Source organism: Dinoponera quadriceps, unplaced genomic scaffold (genome assembly GCF_001313825.1).
Source record: "Dinoponera quadriceps isolate SergipeBrazil2010 unplaced genomic scaffold, ASM131382v1 scaffold2723, whole genome shotgun sequence".
In the NCBI taxonomy this organism is placed as follows: Eukaryota; Metazoa; Arthropoda; class Insecta; order Hymenoptera; family Formicidae; genus Dinoponera; species Dinoponera quadriceps.
The window spans coordinates 797,773-816,432 of NW_014556868.1; the positions used below are offsets into that span (position 1 = coordinate 797,773).

The following is an 18,660-nucleotide window of genomic DNA, read 5'->3' on the forward strand; positions in this document are numbered from 1 at the left end:
TCTCAATTATCCGAATACCTTCACGACCGGGCACTCACTTCTCCACTCCGAGTCGTCGTCGAAGCGTCGGCCGCGAGAGAACGAAACGGAACAAAGAGATTCGAGTGTCTCGCCTGGCTGGCGGTCGCGAATCAACTAACAACTCCGGGCCCGGTTAAACACTATAGTTACTGCAGCCGGGACTTTAGCGGCTGAGTCGGGCCACCTTGTATACGCCGTCTATAGTCCACGAACGAGTATCGCGGGGAGAGTGCAGCGAGAGAGTGAGCGCAGTGTACGCGTACACACGCGCGTTCATACACACACACACACATGCATATGCACACACGCGTATAAACGAGAGACAGGACTCGAGGGTCTTGCATCTCGCCGGAGCACCGGGTGTGCGTCTGTGTGTGTGCGTGAGCGAGTGTGCGCTCCGGAGTCACCTGGGCACGCAGGTAACGAAACGCGCGCACGCCCACTTCAAGCTAGGCCTATCCCACGGGAGGACGGAGAAGAAAAGCCCGTGGAAGAAGAGAAGAGGAGAGAAAAACAGAATAGTAATGAACGTTTCCTAAGGGGACGGATGAAAAGGGAATGAAAGGGAGGCATTCCGATGTTAAAATCGGGGATTTGACGGAGGGAGGGCGAGTCGGAAGGGGGTGAGCGGGCGTGAGCGGGCGATACACGTCGAACGCGAACGAACACTCGATCGTCCACGTGAACGAGCCTCTCTGGCGTACCTTCCGCGTTTCTTCCTCCGAATTGCCGGCGGAACGAGAGACGTTTGTAACCAGAACGAGAGACGGGGAATGAAAGAGAGGTAGGTGGAGAGTGGGAAGGAGGGACAACGAAAGAGCGGGTTGAGGAGAGATCGAGCTCGTATGTTAATCCGTAAAGTCTGTTGCAAATGAAAGAATAAATGGATTCTCGTCGAATGAATAAACGAGAACTTATCTCGCTACGCATTAATATTATATGACGTTATTAATTATTATAAATGCTTAAAATACCTATTTACATACGTAGTTATTCGCGAACATTTAATTATTATTAAAATATATTAATATCGTAACGTTGATATTGTGATTAATATAACCGTTAGTAATTGTTAATATAATTTTTCAATGCTTTATTTATATATATATCAAACGATTTGAATAAATCCTTTCAGGCGTGTACAATCAGTTGGGTTAAAGGTTGCAACATCTTCTCTCGACGAGTAATAAAATTGATAATTTATAACAACGCTCGCGACATATGTGTGTATATATATATATATATATATATATTTAAATATTTATATACCACTTTTTATCATATGTACTCATTTATTAGTTCAACTGACGACTGAATAAAATATTAACGAGAAAAATGAAAGACAATTAATATCTCCACGTTCGTTTTCATTTTCGTACGTGTTTGAAATCAACATTTATTCCTTAGACAGTTAAATAAAGCTATCAATATTTCTCTTCGGTAAACAATAAACTTGCGAAACACTTTAACATCGCCACTGCAGATCCGGCGCTCTACAGACGAACCGCCTTCAATCACCGGCCGTGGCGCAAAGACAACGATGAGGGATTGGACGAGCGGGGGTGGATGAACGATCGAACGGGCGGAGGGGACGAGTGGCGGGAATGAATTAACAGCGGACGAACGCGGAAATGAATGGCGAGCGTTCGCCGAGGAGTTCATTAATTAGCCGCGATCGCGCTTCGTTCGTGCGTCGCGCATCACAGGAAAGCTGAGCGCTGGGAAACGGACGGCGACGGCGGAATGCGACGCGTCGCGGATTATTGCGCCCGGGTGAATTCCGGCCGAACGAACGAACCGCGCAGTTCGCGTTGCATTTTCGCGAGACGGGACCAGGCGAGGCGTAGGTAAGGGGAACGGGGAGGCCCCCCGGCGTGTTTCCCGCGTTGCAATCGATCCCCGGGCTTTGCATAATGACGCGGGGCATTAGCGTGTAATCGGGCACGGGCCCGATGTAACGGCGGCGCTGTAATTCGTCGGATTAATCATGTGCGTGCCGCTTTGTGCGGCTCGCTCGCGCGCGCGTTCACGCGCCGCCAAGTGCTTAATCGCGGCCATCGCGGGAAATGAAGTCCGACCGTGTTGATGGGGGGGTGCGTTCGCGATCCGAAAGAGAGGCGGCGAGAGATGGAAGGGGGGGGGGAGGGGGGAGTGAGAGAAAGTCCGCCGAGGAGAAAAATTGAGCGCGTATTGAACCCTGGCTCGGGCCATTCGCGGGAATTGACGGGAATTGAGAAGAATCTCGCTCGGCGCGCCGAATTGAAGATGCGGCGGAAAATACAGGCGCATCAACGAAAGGTGAGTATTTTCGATTCCGTCGGGTGGTGCAGATAAATTCCAAAATTTATCCCGCGTCGGTATTCTACTGACTTATGTTTCTATGTGTGACAACGTGTGTATATGTGAAATTCCCCGGAGGAAAGTGGAGGAACCGAGAAGGTTAATCGGTGAAAATTCAGCGGACGTCGGGCAGATCCGAGAGACGGATTTTCGCACGACGCATAAAGTAGCGCGTATCGAGGAGCCGGCGGGGACGAAAGGCGAGGACGTCTCTTAACGTTCTGCTCTTTTCTCCCCTCCCTTCTCCGGGCGACGCGTCTCTCTCGGATCTCCCGTTCGTTTTTCAGCTTCCTGTCGCCGGGATGTCGATAAAGTAGCCAGGGAGCTCCGGAAAACCCGCGCTTCCGAATCCTACCCTGGGCGCCTTCTTTCCGGCGATAAGGGCGCGCCCTCCGCACCCCCGAGGGGCAAATCCAATTAGGAGAAAAATCTCCCGCGTCCTCCCTCCTCCTTGAATAAACGTCGCGTCCTCTCCCGTCGTTGGTCCCGCGAATGTCTGTTATTCGACGGTCCGGAATATCTCGAAGAAAAGGAGAAGGAAAGCCGCACTTTCGTTGACTTCAGGACGTCAGGATCATTATGACCGTCGGGATTACCGCGAGAGTCTGGGAATGCTTATTTCTCGGATCTCATCTCAATTGCGAGTCCATTTCTTCATTCTTGAACTCAACCTTTCGCTATTTCCCTTCATTTCTTAATTCGTTTCTTTCCTTCATCGCCGGAACTATTATTAATAACGGAAGAGCACGAGGTGTCTCCGGGAACCCGCCACTTCTCGCGCTGCGAACTTTTACGGATCAACACGCGGTCGACGTTTCTCCAACCTTCGAACGCGTCTCTCGAAGAGGTACGCGAGGGGGCGCGTTGGCGCACCGAGCGCGCCGTCGAATCCGCCGGACTCGCTTCAGCCGTGATCGAATTATTCGTGCCGAAAATGGCGCGCCGGTTGATCGTTCGGCCGACCCGAATATACTCTCGGAGCTGAAGGAACTTCACCTTCGGGCGCGTCCGTTCGCGTCGTTCGTATACGCTCGATCTCGCTCATCTCCGTGAATGGAGTTGCCAGGCGCGGCGCGACGAAGAACTGGATCCGACGAGAAAAATTCGGGGAAGGATACGAGATCGGCTCCGAGGACAAGTACACACGAGGAAGGAAGGTGGGTAGGTGCAAAACCTTCCTGACGAGAAACCGGGAGCCGCTTCCCCGCGGCCGGTGGAAGACTGAAGGTCGCGCGAGCAACTCTCGGCCAGTCGGTCGGCTTCCACAAATAGCCGTCGTCCATTCGTCCATTCAGTGTGTGTGTGTGTGTGTGTGCGTGTGCCTGCATCCCTCTTCTTTGTCCGCTAATCGTCCGGAGGAAGCAATTAAACGTGCGGCTCGTCCGCCGCGTACAGTAGCGATGTTATCCTCGCCGTATTAATATTATTATACGCGAGGTGATCTCTCCGCTCGGAGGGTCCGCGAGGCGTCCCGCGCGTTATTCGCGTTACTCACTTAATTACGGCCTCTAACGGTTTAATCACCGAGCGCACGGCGCGATTAGTTTCTCGGTCAGCTGTCGGAGCCGCGCCGGGCGACCGTTCACCGCGTGAGTCGTCATCGTCGGGACGAGCTGTTTGAGTTTACCACTCGATGAGGCCTCTCCTTGTTCTCATCTAGCGGGATGGGAGTCGATGGGAACGCGTGGCGAAGCGCAGATAGAGATAGAAGAAGAGAAAGGGAGAGAAATTGAAGGGGCGGCGGTGGGGGAGGGAGAGATTGCCGGCGCGAATCTCTCAGGAGGCTCATTAGCGCCATGAGTGGGCTCTTTGAGTCAACTGACGGACTCCTGACGGACTGACTCCGCTCGCGAATCCACGCGGAACCGTTCCGGAAGAGGAACGCGACTCGGAGCGGTCTCCACTCGGAACACACCCGGTGAATCGTCACGCGACGGAAATGTAAAGAATCGCCGAAGGAGACTTCCCGTGTCGCGACCTCGCGATCCACCTCAACGGACGGACGGACGGGTCGCTTGAAGAGGAACTTTTTGTATGAAAAAGCTATAATATTCTTTCCATACGGGGAGAAAATGAATTTCCGATCCTCGCGGTCAGAAATATTCAGTCGGTCGGGTTGGAAGAAATGAGCTCGACGACAAGAAATGAAAACTCGACAGCGAGGAACGATATATCTCTGTTATCGCGATTGAGAACGCTCGTGCACGGAGAGAAAAAAAAGGAAAAACAACTTCATTAACTGTAACTATAACTGAATTTCCTGTTACAGTCGGGATCAGGTTAATACTCGGTAGTAGGAACAGAAAGATGGAGGTAGGAGGTTTCCGCTCGGTCAATTGCTCTCAGCTGCCTCGAGCGAGTTTTAAATGCAGCCGAACATGCTCACACGAACGTTCCCAGCGGTAACAGAGATATATCGTTACTTGTCACCGAGTTTTCATATCATCGAGTTTTCATTTCTGGTCCCTATTCAGTCGTGGAAACCGAGTTTATCTTTTCCTTTCCATATGTGTGTGTGTGTGTGTGAGTGAACATTCAACTGCATTAAAACTCGCTTGAGATAACCGGGAGCGATCGAGCGGAAACCTTCTACCTTCATCGTTCTGCTCCTACAATCGAGTATCAGTCTGGTCCGCAACGGGGGCAACGAGGGGAAATTCAGTTACACCAACGGAATCGTTTTTCTTTTCCGCGTGTGCGCGAATGAGAAGAAAAGAAGAAAACTGCCCGGTGTTTTACGCGTGTGTTGCACAACGCGGGAGACAAATACGCGAGAGGAACGAAAGGCGACGGAGGCAGCAGAGGTCCCGCTTCCAGAAGAACGACATCGACGCGGCGGCAACATTAACGGGCGCCCTCGGATTATCCCGGCCAGGTCATGAAATATGTTGCAGCCACCACTGTGGCGGTCGTGAGCGAACGAAAGTATGTCTCTCTCTCTCTTTCTCTTTCCGCGAGCCTAGAGTCTCATACAGGGTGTCGTAGAAAGAGCTTCTCCAAGTGCTCGTTCTCTCTCTCTCTCTCTCTCTCTCTCTCTTCGCGAGAAATACGCGTTGCAGATTTCATCCTTGCACGTTTGAGTTTGATTTCGAATATTCGGAAACGCCGGATCGAGACGCGTCCTCGGGAACGTGCGCGGACGATAACGATGGTGCATCCTCGCGAGGGAAACGCGAATCCGTGGGAGGTATTCCTTCTTCGTTCCACCCTGTATAACGCGTGATCCACGCGCCGTTTCATCCTCCTGAGAAAGTCCCGAGTGCGCGACTACGTACACACTTATCTCGCGCAACACGACGGATTATCCGTCTCTCGCGCGAGGCGTGATATACAATCACCATAAATCGACGGGACGGGTATCTTGCCCTCCCCTCTTTTCCTCTTCATTTCTCTCTCTCTCTCTCTCTCTCTCTTTCTGTCCTTTTCTCCTTCTTCCGCGACCTGAGTCTCCCGCAAGATTCATGCCCGCTTCGGATGGCCTCCTTCGTATTCGATAATCCAGCGCCGTTGCCGGCGTTACCGCCGCCAGATTCGCGTGCCCTTTTTCGCGAAGGGCGAGACAACGAGTACTCCCTCTCTCTCTCTCAGCGATTTTTCGCAGTCGCGAGAGAGCTCGCCTTAATATGAGGAAAAATGTCTCCCCCGTCGAATTTATGGCCCGCCATAGCCTTCCGCGCTCGCGGGGTCTCCTGCGAGGTGAAGGGAACATGGCCCGGGGGTATATTTAATATCAAGGGTATATTCGCGCGCGTACGTCGACGGCGAGCGACGAATTTCAGACGAGGAGGAAGAATGCGTCGGAGGAGAAAAATTAAACGTTCGAAAGAGAAACAAAAGCGACGGCGGACTCTCGGTGAAGATACCAGCAACAGTCGAGGGGAGAGGAGAGATCCTCGAGAAAAGAAAGGAAAAGTTGTTCCGTATGCGAGAGAGCGACTCGCGTCGATTTGAACGTCGGCACGATGCAGTTTGAGAGGGGGAGCGCGCCGTGTGCGCGCCTATCGATAGGCGACTCTTCTTACTCCGAGGACGAGAAGTTTGCCATCTGCGATTCTGCGATCACGTAGAAATAATTATAGCTGGGAAGATCGTTTTTGCGCGATAGTGTTCGCATAACAAGGTTTACTTATTATAATTAATTTAATTAATTAAATTTAACGTTATAACTTGATATTGTATTGCTCAATGCCATATATTATTTTATATAATTAAATTATTATATAAATAAATTAAGTAAAATGGAATGTAGTTATATTACTTTCATTTTATTAGTTATATTATTTAAGGATGATGAAGAGGCACCCGTTGGTTTATACCTATTTTATCGATGCAAATATCGCCAAATACTTTATGGAATACTGATTCGTTCAAGTGTTTCGCAAGATATCCTTTGCTTTTCTGTAATATGTAAAATGTGCCGAAAGAAGCAATAATACCGTTTCGACATTCACACGTAGCCAGAGTAAGACATAATATTATTTGCCCCGCCGCTTATTGGTTTACTCAATCACCCGGCATTTCGCGCTTATAAGGACGTCTGATGTCGGCATCGCCTATCAGTTTCCTAGGAACTTTCGAGAGAACAACATATAGGTAAAATTTATTTACGAATATTTCATCGAATATCTCTTTATAGTTAAAAACAGAAGGAAATATATACATTCCGATTCTACGCGAGGTTTATGAATACTTCGTTATGTATAGCTTCCTCGTAAGATATTTATCCTTAGCACTTTTTCGTCGGACATACACGAGACCGTTTACGACATCGTTAGACATTCTATCGCCTATAAATTAGATACACATATCTACGGTATATCCACTAATCTTATTGTTTATGTTTTCTACAATATAATATATGAAATATCTTTCATTTTGCTTAATTGATGAATTACGAAATATTAAAACTTGAAATTATAAGAAAAACAATAAAGACCCGTATTGAATATAAAACGCGAATTGAAGTGCAATATTAGCTATAAGTCTTCTGTACTTACTGAAAAATTAAGAAACTTACATGCAACATATATAAAAATTACATATATTGAAAAATATGAAAGCAAAGAATAACGAAAATATCTTCACCATAGAGAATAATATATTATTTTAGAAAATAATATACAGAAAACATAAATTTCCCTTAAAGATCGAAATAATATAAATGCAGAAAAAAAATCTTAATTTACATATTATAATTGAAAATTATGGGCGATGTAAGTGAAATATTTCATTAAATTGTACGAATAAGCGTAGACTGATTCAAACTTTCTCCTCTAAGAAGATTTGGAATGTAAACAATATATCAATACATAGAGCGACATTGTGAACTGGAAAGTATAAACATGGAATGAGCGGACGAAGAAGTATTGTAAACGATTAAATATCACGTACGAAGAAATGTAATAGATAGATTGTTAAGAGGACAAGTGTTTACGAACAAGTGTCCAATGACGAAATGGCAAGCGACGAAGTAACTAGATATCATTTCGATTCCTTTTCATATTCTTATATATTAGTTAAGCTTTGAAGCGCGATAAAGTATAAAAATTGTGATTTATAATTACGTGTGAAGTTTCTGACTTGCGCATATAGTATTAACGATAAACGATATATAACAGTTCTCGCTAAATAACATTATTACTGCATCTGCTGTATTCGCTTTGTTGATTCGATCGCTTATTGAAAAGGACTTCTTCAGATGCGGGAAATGCAATTTAACTACAGTCGCCTCACAGTATAATTTTGTCCGTATTAAATCTTATGAGCGAAAAAATGGCTTGTTGTGCAGATATTTGATCCAAAAATGAGCATGGCATGCTTAAAATTGCTATCAAGTTTTTTCCTGATGTTCGGCGTTGCGATAGCATTAATATATACTCATGAAGATTACGGAGACTGTGCGCCCGGTTCTCGTCCTACGGATCTTTTCGCGGTCGAAGTAATGGAGCCAAAGACCTACAACATCAGTCTTTCCATAAGAGAGCATTCCCATATGTTCCTCGGCACATGCGAGATCTTCGTACTTGTTCATAAAAAGACGAGGAGCATACGTGTGCACGCTTACAAAATAACGACAGAGCAATATTCTATACGCCTGAGAACCACAGCAAGCACACTGGCTAACAGTTTGTCACCGGTGGATTATCGTTATTGTAAAAAATGGCAGATTTTGGAGTTGCATTTTCCAGTGGATATTTTACCCTCATCATATATCTTGGACTTCAGATACCATGCTCCTTATGAAAGCGAAGTATACAAAGGTCTCGCCCATTATAAATATCGCGAACGGAAAAATAAACGTTGGTGAGCAAATATTAAAAATTGTCAGGTGTTATTAGACGCTACGTGTTATATACGTGTACTTTTTATTTATTCATATACCATTTTATATATAATTACATATAATTTCACTTTCTTCCCTGGTATTGACACATTGTCACGGAAAGTTTATGGGTAACAAATTCTTGTGTTTGAAATACGATAGGTGGTTGATCACAAATCTATTACAACCGATCGCGGCACGAAGAGTGTTTCCGTGTTGGGATAAACCAGAAATAAAGGCATTCATCAAAATTATAATTTTACATTCCAAGGAATACACAGTTTTGTCGAATATGAGAATGATGTCCATGAAGCAACCAACTGACGATTTGCGATATACATATTTTAATATGAGTTACTTGATGGCCCCTTCTGAAGTGGCGATTATTATGTTCACTGATTTAATACAAAAGTCGAAAGAGCCACAAGAGTCAAATGAGGTCGAAAATGAGAGTACCATATGGCAACGATCATCAAAGGCGAGTGTGCTAACATATGCTGAATCTATGATTCATATGCTCAAGGCAACCTTGTACAGGTATATATTGAGACGCAGTATATCTTCGAAAACGGACTACGTTATAATTCCGAATAGTACTGCGAAGGATATAGGATCTCTTGGACTCGTTGTTTACAAGTATGTATATCTGTCACAATAATGCTATAACATTCCAATTTCTATACCTACAAAGATCCCTAGATATTATTATTCTGAACGCGTATCGGACGCTAAATATGCCTTTCTGATTCTCAAGCTGAAACAACGATGTATGTAACACTCATCTGAGAAAAACGGAATTTGAAATTAAAAGGACAACCTGTCATTTATTTTTCGTCCAGAATAGAGCCCTGGTGTTTGCAATACGAAAATATGTATTGCAAATACGCTTGAAAATATGTATATACTTATGCGCCAAATATAGCATTGAATAGAATGTATACACTTCGTTGCAAAACGGTTTAGACGTAATGAAGTTGGGAGTACAGCGAGCGAGTCGATTTTGACAGAAACCGAAGTATATTTCAAATATACACAAGATTCTCTCCAATTCTTCGAACATTAATATTGAAACGGTTGAACCCGTTATATATATATATATATAATTATAAAAACATCGAAATTGCAAAAAAATTGTGAATTGTGAATTCCAATATATACATGATAGATCATATTTGTAGTAGCACAATGCATTGAGATTATGTCAAATTGCGGATGATATTGTTAGTCGAAAATTTACAGTGAACAAGATGTTGCGTATAATGTGGAGCATCATTTCCCCGGTCGCAAACTGAAAATCATAAAGTTAGTTGGACGTCAAGAAGCACGTCAGTGGTTTGGTGGAATTATCACGCCGGCGTCGAGATCTAACAAGTGGATAATCGAGTCATTTGCGACGTACTTCAGTCACTATAGTTTTTCTAAAATGGAGGTAATTGTTCATCTGTAGCATTAGAAAAGTATAAATACAATTATTGTAATAGGTTCACATAGTATGAATTATTGAATCACGATCGACGATTTTTAACAATTGAGGAATTAAGCCTGTTATTTATTCTATAAATTTCAACATTGTTACCGATATATTTATTTAATCGTAACAATTATCATTTTCAGCCTCATTATGGTTCACATTTAAAGGATCTTTTCGTGGTTCATGTTTTACAACCCACACTCCACAATGACAAGGCTTTATGGATGCAACCTGTTATACGTGAAGACCACGACATCGATGACATTGAAGCAGTTCTTTATTCTCCCTTGTATCACTATAAGGGTGAGTAAATACAGTAAAATGGTTTTGTATTTGAGTTTGAACTGTTTCAAATTCTCGAATGGAAATATTTTTAAAATAACGTAAAATACCGCTCTGACGGTTGTTCTAAAATATTTAATGTTACTTTATGTCACGCTCTTCGGTATGAATCATCATATAGGATCTATCATATTGCGCATGTTGGAATATATCTATACCACCGACGTTTTTCGTAGGCGCTTCGGAAGGTACATAAGAGAATCGTAAGTAACATAATGTAGAAATATAATTATCAATTTTGAGCTTCCTTTTGTTTTCCTTAGTCGAAAGATAATCCAGTAAGCAAGAAACATTAAATCAATCTTTTGAAATATTGATTTTATGTGGATTTTATAAACATTTTGACATAATATTTTATAAATGTTTTTAATCTGTTATTTGATAATATACGCTTAAATATTAAAATTATAGTGCAAAAATATGATTTTTAACGTTTGGATTAAATATTGTTGATAATGACGTTGGATTACTTTCAGGCATTGTTGTTCTTTGTTAAGTTATACAAAACTTCTTTGTTAAGTTACGTGGATTTATCACGTCCTGGGTTGCGTGATATTTTTGCGAAGTATCTATACAATTTCTGTTAATTTCCAAAGGTTTACGTACAGATAAACGTATTAGTTAATATATGTTTTATGATTATATCTATTACACCATTGACACGTTGTCGTCATCGTTGTATTTTAATAATTTAGAATACTTCAGCCACATGACTCCATCAATTTCTGGCGTACCATGCAACGTATCGAAGATTTATCGCCAAGAAAGAGAACGAGCCTTGATATACCAAACATAATGAATAATTGGTTAATACAAAGATATTATCCCATCCTGCACGTAAATCATGGCAGTGGGGTAACGAATATTACAACAACTTGTGAGAATGGCACCACATGGCAAATACCTGTAAATATTTGTATACGAACAGCACAGAAGAATTTCCCTATCTGTGATGGATCGAATGTTACTTGGCTAGAATGTCCCGGGGATCATATTCTTTCTTGGCTTCCCAGTGTTGATTATATTATAGTTAATTATGAACAAGTTGGTGAGTATTGAGATGATGAATTACTACCAAAATATTAGATCGTACTAGGCGATGCAATATAAATCTATTGAAATAACCAGTTATTGATATAAGCGATTTTTCTAACTACTATATTCAAATTCATTTCTTCTTCAAAGTACAAGATATTTTGTATAGATTTTATAGATTGTATAGATTGTATAAATGTATACTGTTAACTGAACACTCAAGTTTGAGCGTTGCTGAATAAATAATATCGTATGTGTTAAACGATCTAATGCAATTAATGTAATATATCGCAGGATACTATCGCGTCAATTACGGGCATATGAATTGGCATAGAATTTTGAGTAATCTACAATATGGTGATCATTTAAATATACCTAGACAAAATCGGGCCCAACTGATCGACGACGCGTATTATTTTGTATTGGCGAACCAACTTTCCTCTCCTACATTTTTTGGTCTCATTGAATACTTAAAACGAGAGGCGTCTTATGTTCCATGGTGTACCATGTTCAACATTTTACCTCAAATATTTCCTTATATGGAAATTCATGAGAATAAATATCTCCGGGTGAGTAACGGCGAATATTATTAGAAAAGTTAAGTAACAAATAATGTTGGTACATGATGTTATGCAAGGAAAATCAAAGAAGTTCTCGAAATGCCTGCATACGATACTCTTGATACTACTTAATAATAAAGACGAGAAACCTGCTGTGTATGTGGATGATGATATAATTCAGTGTAATTAACATCAGCGTCTGAATTGCAGAACATCTTATTGGACAGTATGGATAGTGTTCTTTCGGTAATAGGATATGATGAATTATACCAGGATGATGAGATGAGAAAATCGTTAAGATTATTAACGGCAAGATGGGCTTGCAAACTTGGCCATAAACAGTGCCGAATCGTTGCTACTGATAAATTGAAAGCAAAAGTGGAAAGTTCTACGGAGTGAGTTTGATTCTCTTTTTCCGATCGCAATGATCTTCAAAATGCTTTTGTCGCAGAATACACTAACTCGATTATTCAATTAATCGTGGAAGAGGAACTGAACTTCCGTAACAAGATTTTGTTTTATATATTCCTTAGAATTTTGTCATGGTGGAAAGACTGGGTATATTGCATGGGCATGAAGAGATTGCCCTCAAATATTTGGCAGAGTATGCTTACTGAAAGCGTTCGATACATAGATGTATTTACATTTAAGTACTTGTCTTATACTAATACGGATACACTTCTTACGTATTATTTACACGTGCTTAGAACAAGTAATCGTTTGAACGCGCTAATGAATCATCAAGAACTTACTCATTATTACCGATCTGTTCTAAAAAGACTTGTGAGGAAGGATAGCGTGTTTAATCACACCTTAGAGAATTTTGAAAATATAGCAAGGTAAACTTTTCCATTAAAAACACATACATGACGTGGCTTGTAATAGTTATAAAATTAATTGGAACTACTTATGATAAGTTTTACGCTTTATCTAAATTTACAGCTTTTATGGAAAAGACAAAATAACAAATCTGTGGGCTGATATCATATTAAACCTTCCTCTGAACAAAATCAACTCGGTAAATTTTACGATTGCATCTCTTCTAATTTATATATTGTTTATATTTCCTTGATAGTCTGAGTCTGTGAATATATGTGATAATTTGTTTTATGGCAAATCAAATACATCAATAATAATAGAGTCTTTGATATTTATCATGCGTCAGTAATTTGCAGGCAATAATTGTGCTAATACATAACATAAATATCTGCTTCAGATAACAACATTCTCGGAACATATTCCCAAGAGGCTGTCGCCAGGGAAAAAGATAATTAAAGACTTGGTAGATGCGCGATTACGTCAGATGAGTAACTTATTACAGAAATTTCAAAATTTCGATTAAACGAAGAAGACCAAATGGTTCCCAAATCGATTGAAGCGGCCAGCAAATCTATATTGTTAGACAATTTTAAGATGTTCAATCATGCCTATATATGTTCAAATTTGGTAACAATTTGAAACAATAGTTTCCTGAAGATTGTAATGCATGTCCATCTGTATATAATATATACATGTACAAGTATAAAGTACATGTGTATAAATTTGTATAACTTTTATATACGTATGCATAGTTATCTGTTGAAGGCAATATGTTAAAGTTATACGTTATACGTTATTAACTGCCATTTTGCATTAAGAAAGACATCATATAAATGTGTAATTTTATCTAGTTGTGTTTGTAATATTAGCTTGCAATACTTTATTTAGCCCATCTTATACAGGGTGACACAACGCATATATCCGCTCGTGTTTATTAAGATCAAAATAACCAATAATCATTTGTTTAATAGAATTCATCAAGCTACACAAGAGTTCCTTAGCATTTTGCAAAACAAACACAATAATAATATAGAGGTGTCAGTTGAAAAAGTTTTGGCGAATTTGCACAATGCGATGGACGGTTAACAAATACAAGATATACTGAGTATATTGCAGCTTTACAGACTGCTTTATAGGGTTTAACCTATCACTTAGCACGTATACATTCGCCAATTTTCTTTAATTATTATCTCAATGTTATTATCGTGGTTGTTTGCCGATTGATTTGATTTTGAGAAAAGGACTTTTATATTCATCTCGATGAGTACTTTCTTCACACGAACGTTATTGCGTATGTTATGTTATAAAACAAAAAGAATATGTTCCTATTTTTATTCCTGTCGTGTTATGTTTATATATTTTATTATGTGTATATTCATGTATATTTTGTTATAAATTGTTATTATTATTGAATAAATTTTGTTACAGTATTGCATTAAAAAAAGTGTCCTTTTATTAAAATAGTCAGATTATTATTCTTGGTATATTTTGTGGTTGCTAATTTGGCCTCGCCTGTAAAATAGATACTATTCTTTGCACACATTGAGCAATGTGTTTTTTTTTAATTTTTTGAATTTACAGGAATGAAAATTTTAGCGACCTTATGGGGTGATATTATATTAAACGTTCATCCGGCATACATGAAAACGGTAAATTTTTTGATTACACTTCTCCGTTTTATTTTTTGCTTCATCTTATTAATTTGAATTGTCTTCTAATATATCATAATCGTTTTATGGTAAATTGAATGCAACCAATTATGCAATATGTGACTTTTTCGTCATACTTCACTAATTTGCTATCAATAATTGTTAACACATGTCAAAATTATTTGCTACAGATAAAAGAGTATTTAGAAAATGTTCCGAAGAAGTTGTCTCCAGAAATGAATGTATCTAAGCAATTGTTAGATGCAAGAATGCGAGAATTAAGTTATATTAATTTTATATTAATACAATTATACAGGATGTTTCAGGACCTATAGGACATACTTCGTGAGAGCGTAGAACGGATTGAGGTGAAAAAAGTTCTCTATCATTTTGTAAACAACACGTGCAATTTTAAGATATTAGATATAGTAAAAAATTTAGATATTGGATTTAATAAAAAATTGGTCGTTGTAAAATCGCAATAGATGATTTTTCATAATCTTACCGAGTGCGGCTATGACTTGATGGGTGTTTCCATGCTGAGGCGAACCTAGAACAAAATATATACATATTTTCAGTTATCCATCAATCGCAGAGTTGGACGTAACGCGTTTACGTCTTTACTCGTTATAAGTAACCCGTTATATAAACACACATATACAATATATGTATGTTATAAAATGTTATTATAACTTAATAAATATTATATCAAATCCTTCTAGATATTTCCTTTTATTTAAACTCTTATGCTAATATCTTCAACGTTCACATGAGTTGCTAATCCAACTTGTCACCGACTTATCGACCGAACAGTATTCTTAGTAGACACCGAGGTAAGCCAGTTTATCAAGTAATATACAGAAAATATAGATGGAACGTTTGATAACACTGATTTATAACAAAGCTGATTGATGTCTTAAAATAAATGAGATGGAATTCTTGCGCTTGACTATACGGGAAAATAAACGTAAGAAATTATAACGATTGCGTTCTGATGACTGGCTTTTAAAAATTGTCATCATCGTTATTGTTGATACTATTAATTTTATTATTTTGTTACGCGTACGCGTCTGTATATATTTCTCCTTCCCTCCCTCTCTCTTTCCATTATTCATTTAACATGAAATAATTTTGAGTAATAATTGTAAATTTTCTCGAACGAAATGTCTAATATAAGACATAGTATCACCTAAGCTATTCGGTCAGAAGCTTGTGTTTATCAACAGAAGACGTTTCTTTTGTATGACTATAATAGCTTAACTGGGCATTTCATGTGTATAAGGACGCTACGTATCGGTACCGTCGTTAGTTCGTAGTGAAGCGTCATAAAGGTAAGATATAAGCAATTTCGCATTATATTTTCGGTCTTAGGAGCTAGAAATAATTAACACGTCAAGAGTAGAACTAATTGTGGGGAGGACGAGTGTTAAATCCATTCTCAATTTCGATAGACGATATTGTCTCCGTACTCACTTTCCTCTCGTTGCCTTTCACGTACGTAAAAATTGACATTTAATCCCGACGACTACACAATTAATTTGCAATTTCCTCTGTATTTGATTATCTTCCACGCAGATATCAGACGGGTGAAAATGGGTGCGTTATTCTTCACGCTACTGTTAAATGTCGGCCTGATATTTTCCCTGGCGGCGGCATTGTTCACCGAAAGAAACATCGGGAACTGCTACGGGGTCAGTCCCGATGATCGTCTGCCGCATATAGTAGAGCCATTAAAGTATACCATGAAACTCAACATCAGACTGAATTATAAAAATATCATCGGCGAAAGCGTGATCAGAATACGAATCGCGGAATCGACCAGAGTCGTCGCTCTGCACGCCCACGGGCTCAGAATAGAGGATGACGCGCTGATGCTCGCGAAATCTAACAAAACATGGGCCGAGGACAACGGTAATTATGGTAACGGCGAAAACGGCGAGAACGGTGATATCGCCGTGGATATATATAAACCGCAGGAGTATCGATATTGCACCGAATCGCAGATCCTGGAGATGCACTTTGACAAAGACATGCAACGTGGATATTACGTGTTGCATATCCCGTTTGTCACTCCTTTCGATGATTACAAAGGCTTCGTCCAATATCCGTACCTCAATGAGGAAACAAATACAAGGTGAGCGAACGCGAAGGTATCGCGTACGCGATGTGTTCACTTGCGAAATGTTATTTACTTCTGTTCGCTATCCATTTCCGACGTAATCATCACTTGTTACGCGCCGAAAGCTTCGTGTGAAGTTTGTAACACTGCAAACTGATTGATTTAAGCCACTTTTCCACGTACCAATGGATCACGTGATGATTTGTGAAATCTTACTTTCGTTTGCTGTCCGTTTCCAATACTGTCGTCGCTATTACGCGTCGTAAGTTTTATATGAACTAAGGACGATATATGAATGTCCAAAAGACATCACAGAAACGGCTTCGAAGGGGTTGCTTCGGACGTCTTTCAGACGTCCAAGTCAACACTGTAAAATGTTACGTCTAAGCTACTTTTGTGAATGTATTTTAATCAATTCTGACCCTACGTTTTAATGACCGAGGCTGCATCGTGATCGAAAGTTTGTGCTCAATAGGTGGCTTTTTACGACGTTCCTTGAGTCGAACGGTGCCCGAAAGGTGTTCCCATGCTGGGACGAGCCGGCGATGAAGGCGTTTTTCAACATCTCCGTCCAACATTCTTCCCGTTACCTCGCTTTTTCAAACACGCCGATACAGCACGTGGACAAAGACGACTTAAATAACGCGCATGTCACATATTTCCGACCGACGGCCGCGATCTCACCTTCCCTCGTGATGGTCACGCTGATCGACAATGTCATGTCCTACCCCATACAACTAACGGCCAACTACATGTGGCATAGAGAGGAAGCGGGTGATTCGTTGCAATATATGAGCAACATCATCGAGCCTGTCAAAGGATTCTTGTCCTTGATTACGGATGTGCAAGAGAAGAAACGTCCAATTAACTTGCTCTTGGTCCCAAACAGTCCAGTGAAATCTATAGGATGCTGTGGACTTCTTCTCTACAGGTATGCAAGTACAGGTGGTACATATTGGCGAAATGTAACCTGCCTCCTCGTTGAGGTGCCGCAGAAATCCTCCGTTACTCGGAATTCAATGGTGTGAACGACCACGTGGGAGAAACGTGCGTCCGTTAATGAACAAAGAGAATTTCAACGTTCGAAACGTCACTTTAGATAGCACGTAGATAATTTTATATTGAAATTTACTATGAAATTCTACGGGAGGAACACACATCGACATTTCCTATAATTTATTATTTTCCTTTCACAGTGTTATGAAAGGTGATATGTTCTATTGGTATGCTATTTTTATATCCTTTAGGAATTAAAATATACTATATTAAAAAATATATATTATGTTCATTAATAAAATTGGCCATATCTCTTAGCAAGATAAATTCTACTGATAGTTTGTTACTGCATTATTAAAAAAATATGTAACAATAGAAAAAAAATGTATGCAAAAAGAAAGCTATCTAATGTTCTCTTGTACAGGGGAAACGAAATTTTCTCTTGATTGCTGGGAATTAACGTTTGCAAACAGACGTAAGACGCGGAAACGCCTAACTGTGACTTACAGCGAAGATCTCCGGAATAATCATGGCAATTCTCATTTTGCAGAGAGCATGACTTCGCGTTCAACAATGAAACCCATTTTTCCGGTTGTAAAATTGCTATAGCAAGGCAGATAGCGTACAATATAGCGCGTCGATGGTTCATCGGGGTGGTCAGTCCATCTTGGCGGACTGACACCTGGTTAGGTGAGGCACTGGCGACGTACTTCTCTTATTACACCGTATCCAAGGTAATATGACAATGTTAATATTGGTAAAACATTAACTTATCTTTGCAACAAATATATTTTCTTTTCATTGAAACAGATATTTTCCAAAACGAATCACAGTAATATTTTGCTAATGAAACAATTTGCCGATGATACAAAGAAAGAATACTTTTCTGAATGAAAGATACAAAAAGTCCTGTTGTATTGAATAACGTTCGTAATGAGTTCACTTTCCTTCGTTTGATTTGATTGTTTGCGTTTATTCATGTAGCT

General features: G+C 40.4%; 1 protein-coding gene across 7 annotated transcripts in view; it reads right to left on the reverse strand.

Moving 5' to 3' along the window:
• LOC106748325 (protein sprint) overlaps window positions 1-18,660 on the reverse strand; it is a 165,551-nt gene that overhangs the window by 63,830 nt on the left and 83,061 nt on the right. For 3 of the 7 annotated variants that reach the window (XM_014626729.1, XM_014626730.1, XM_014626731.1), the window contains one exon: window positions 15,065-15,109. In XM_014626729.1, the coding sequence (XP_014482215.1) occupies window positions 15,065-15,109 (45 nt within the window). Of the gene's footprint in view, window positions 1-18; window positions 662-15,064; window positions 15,110-18,660 lie in introns of those variants that run through there. The other 4 variants (XM_014626739.1, XM_014626737.1, XM_014626736.1 and 1 more) reach the window with 2 other exon arrangements.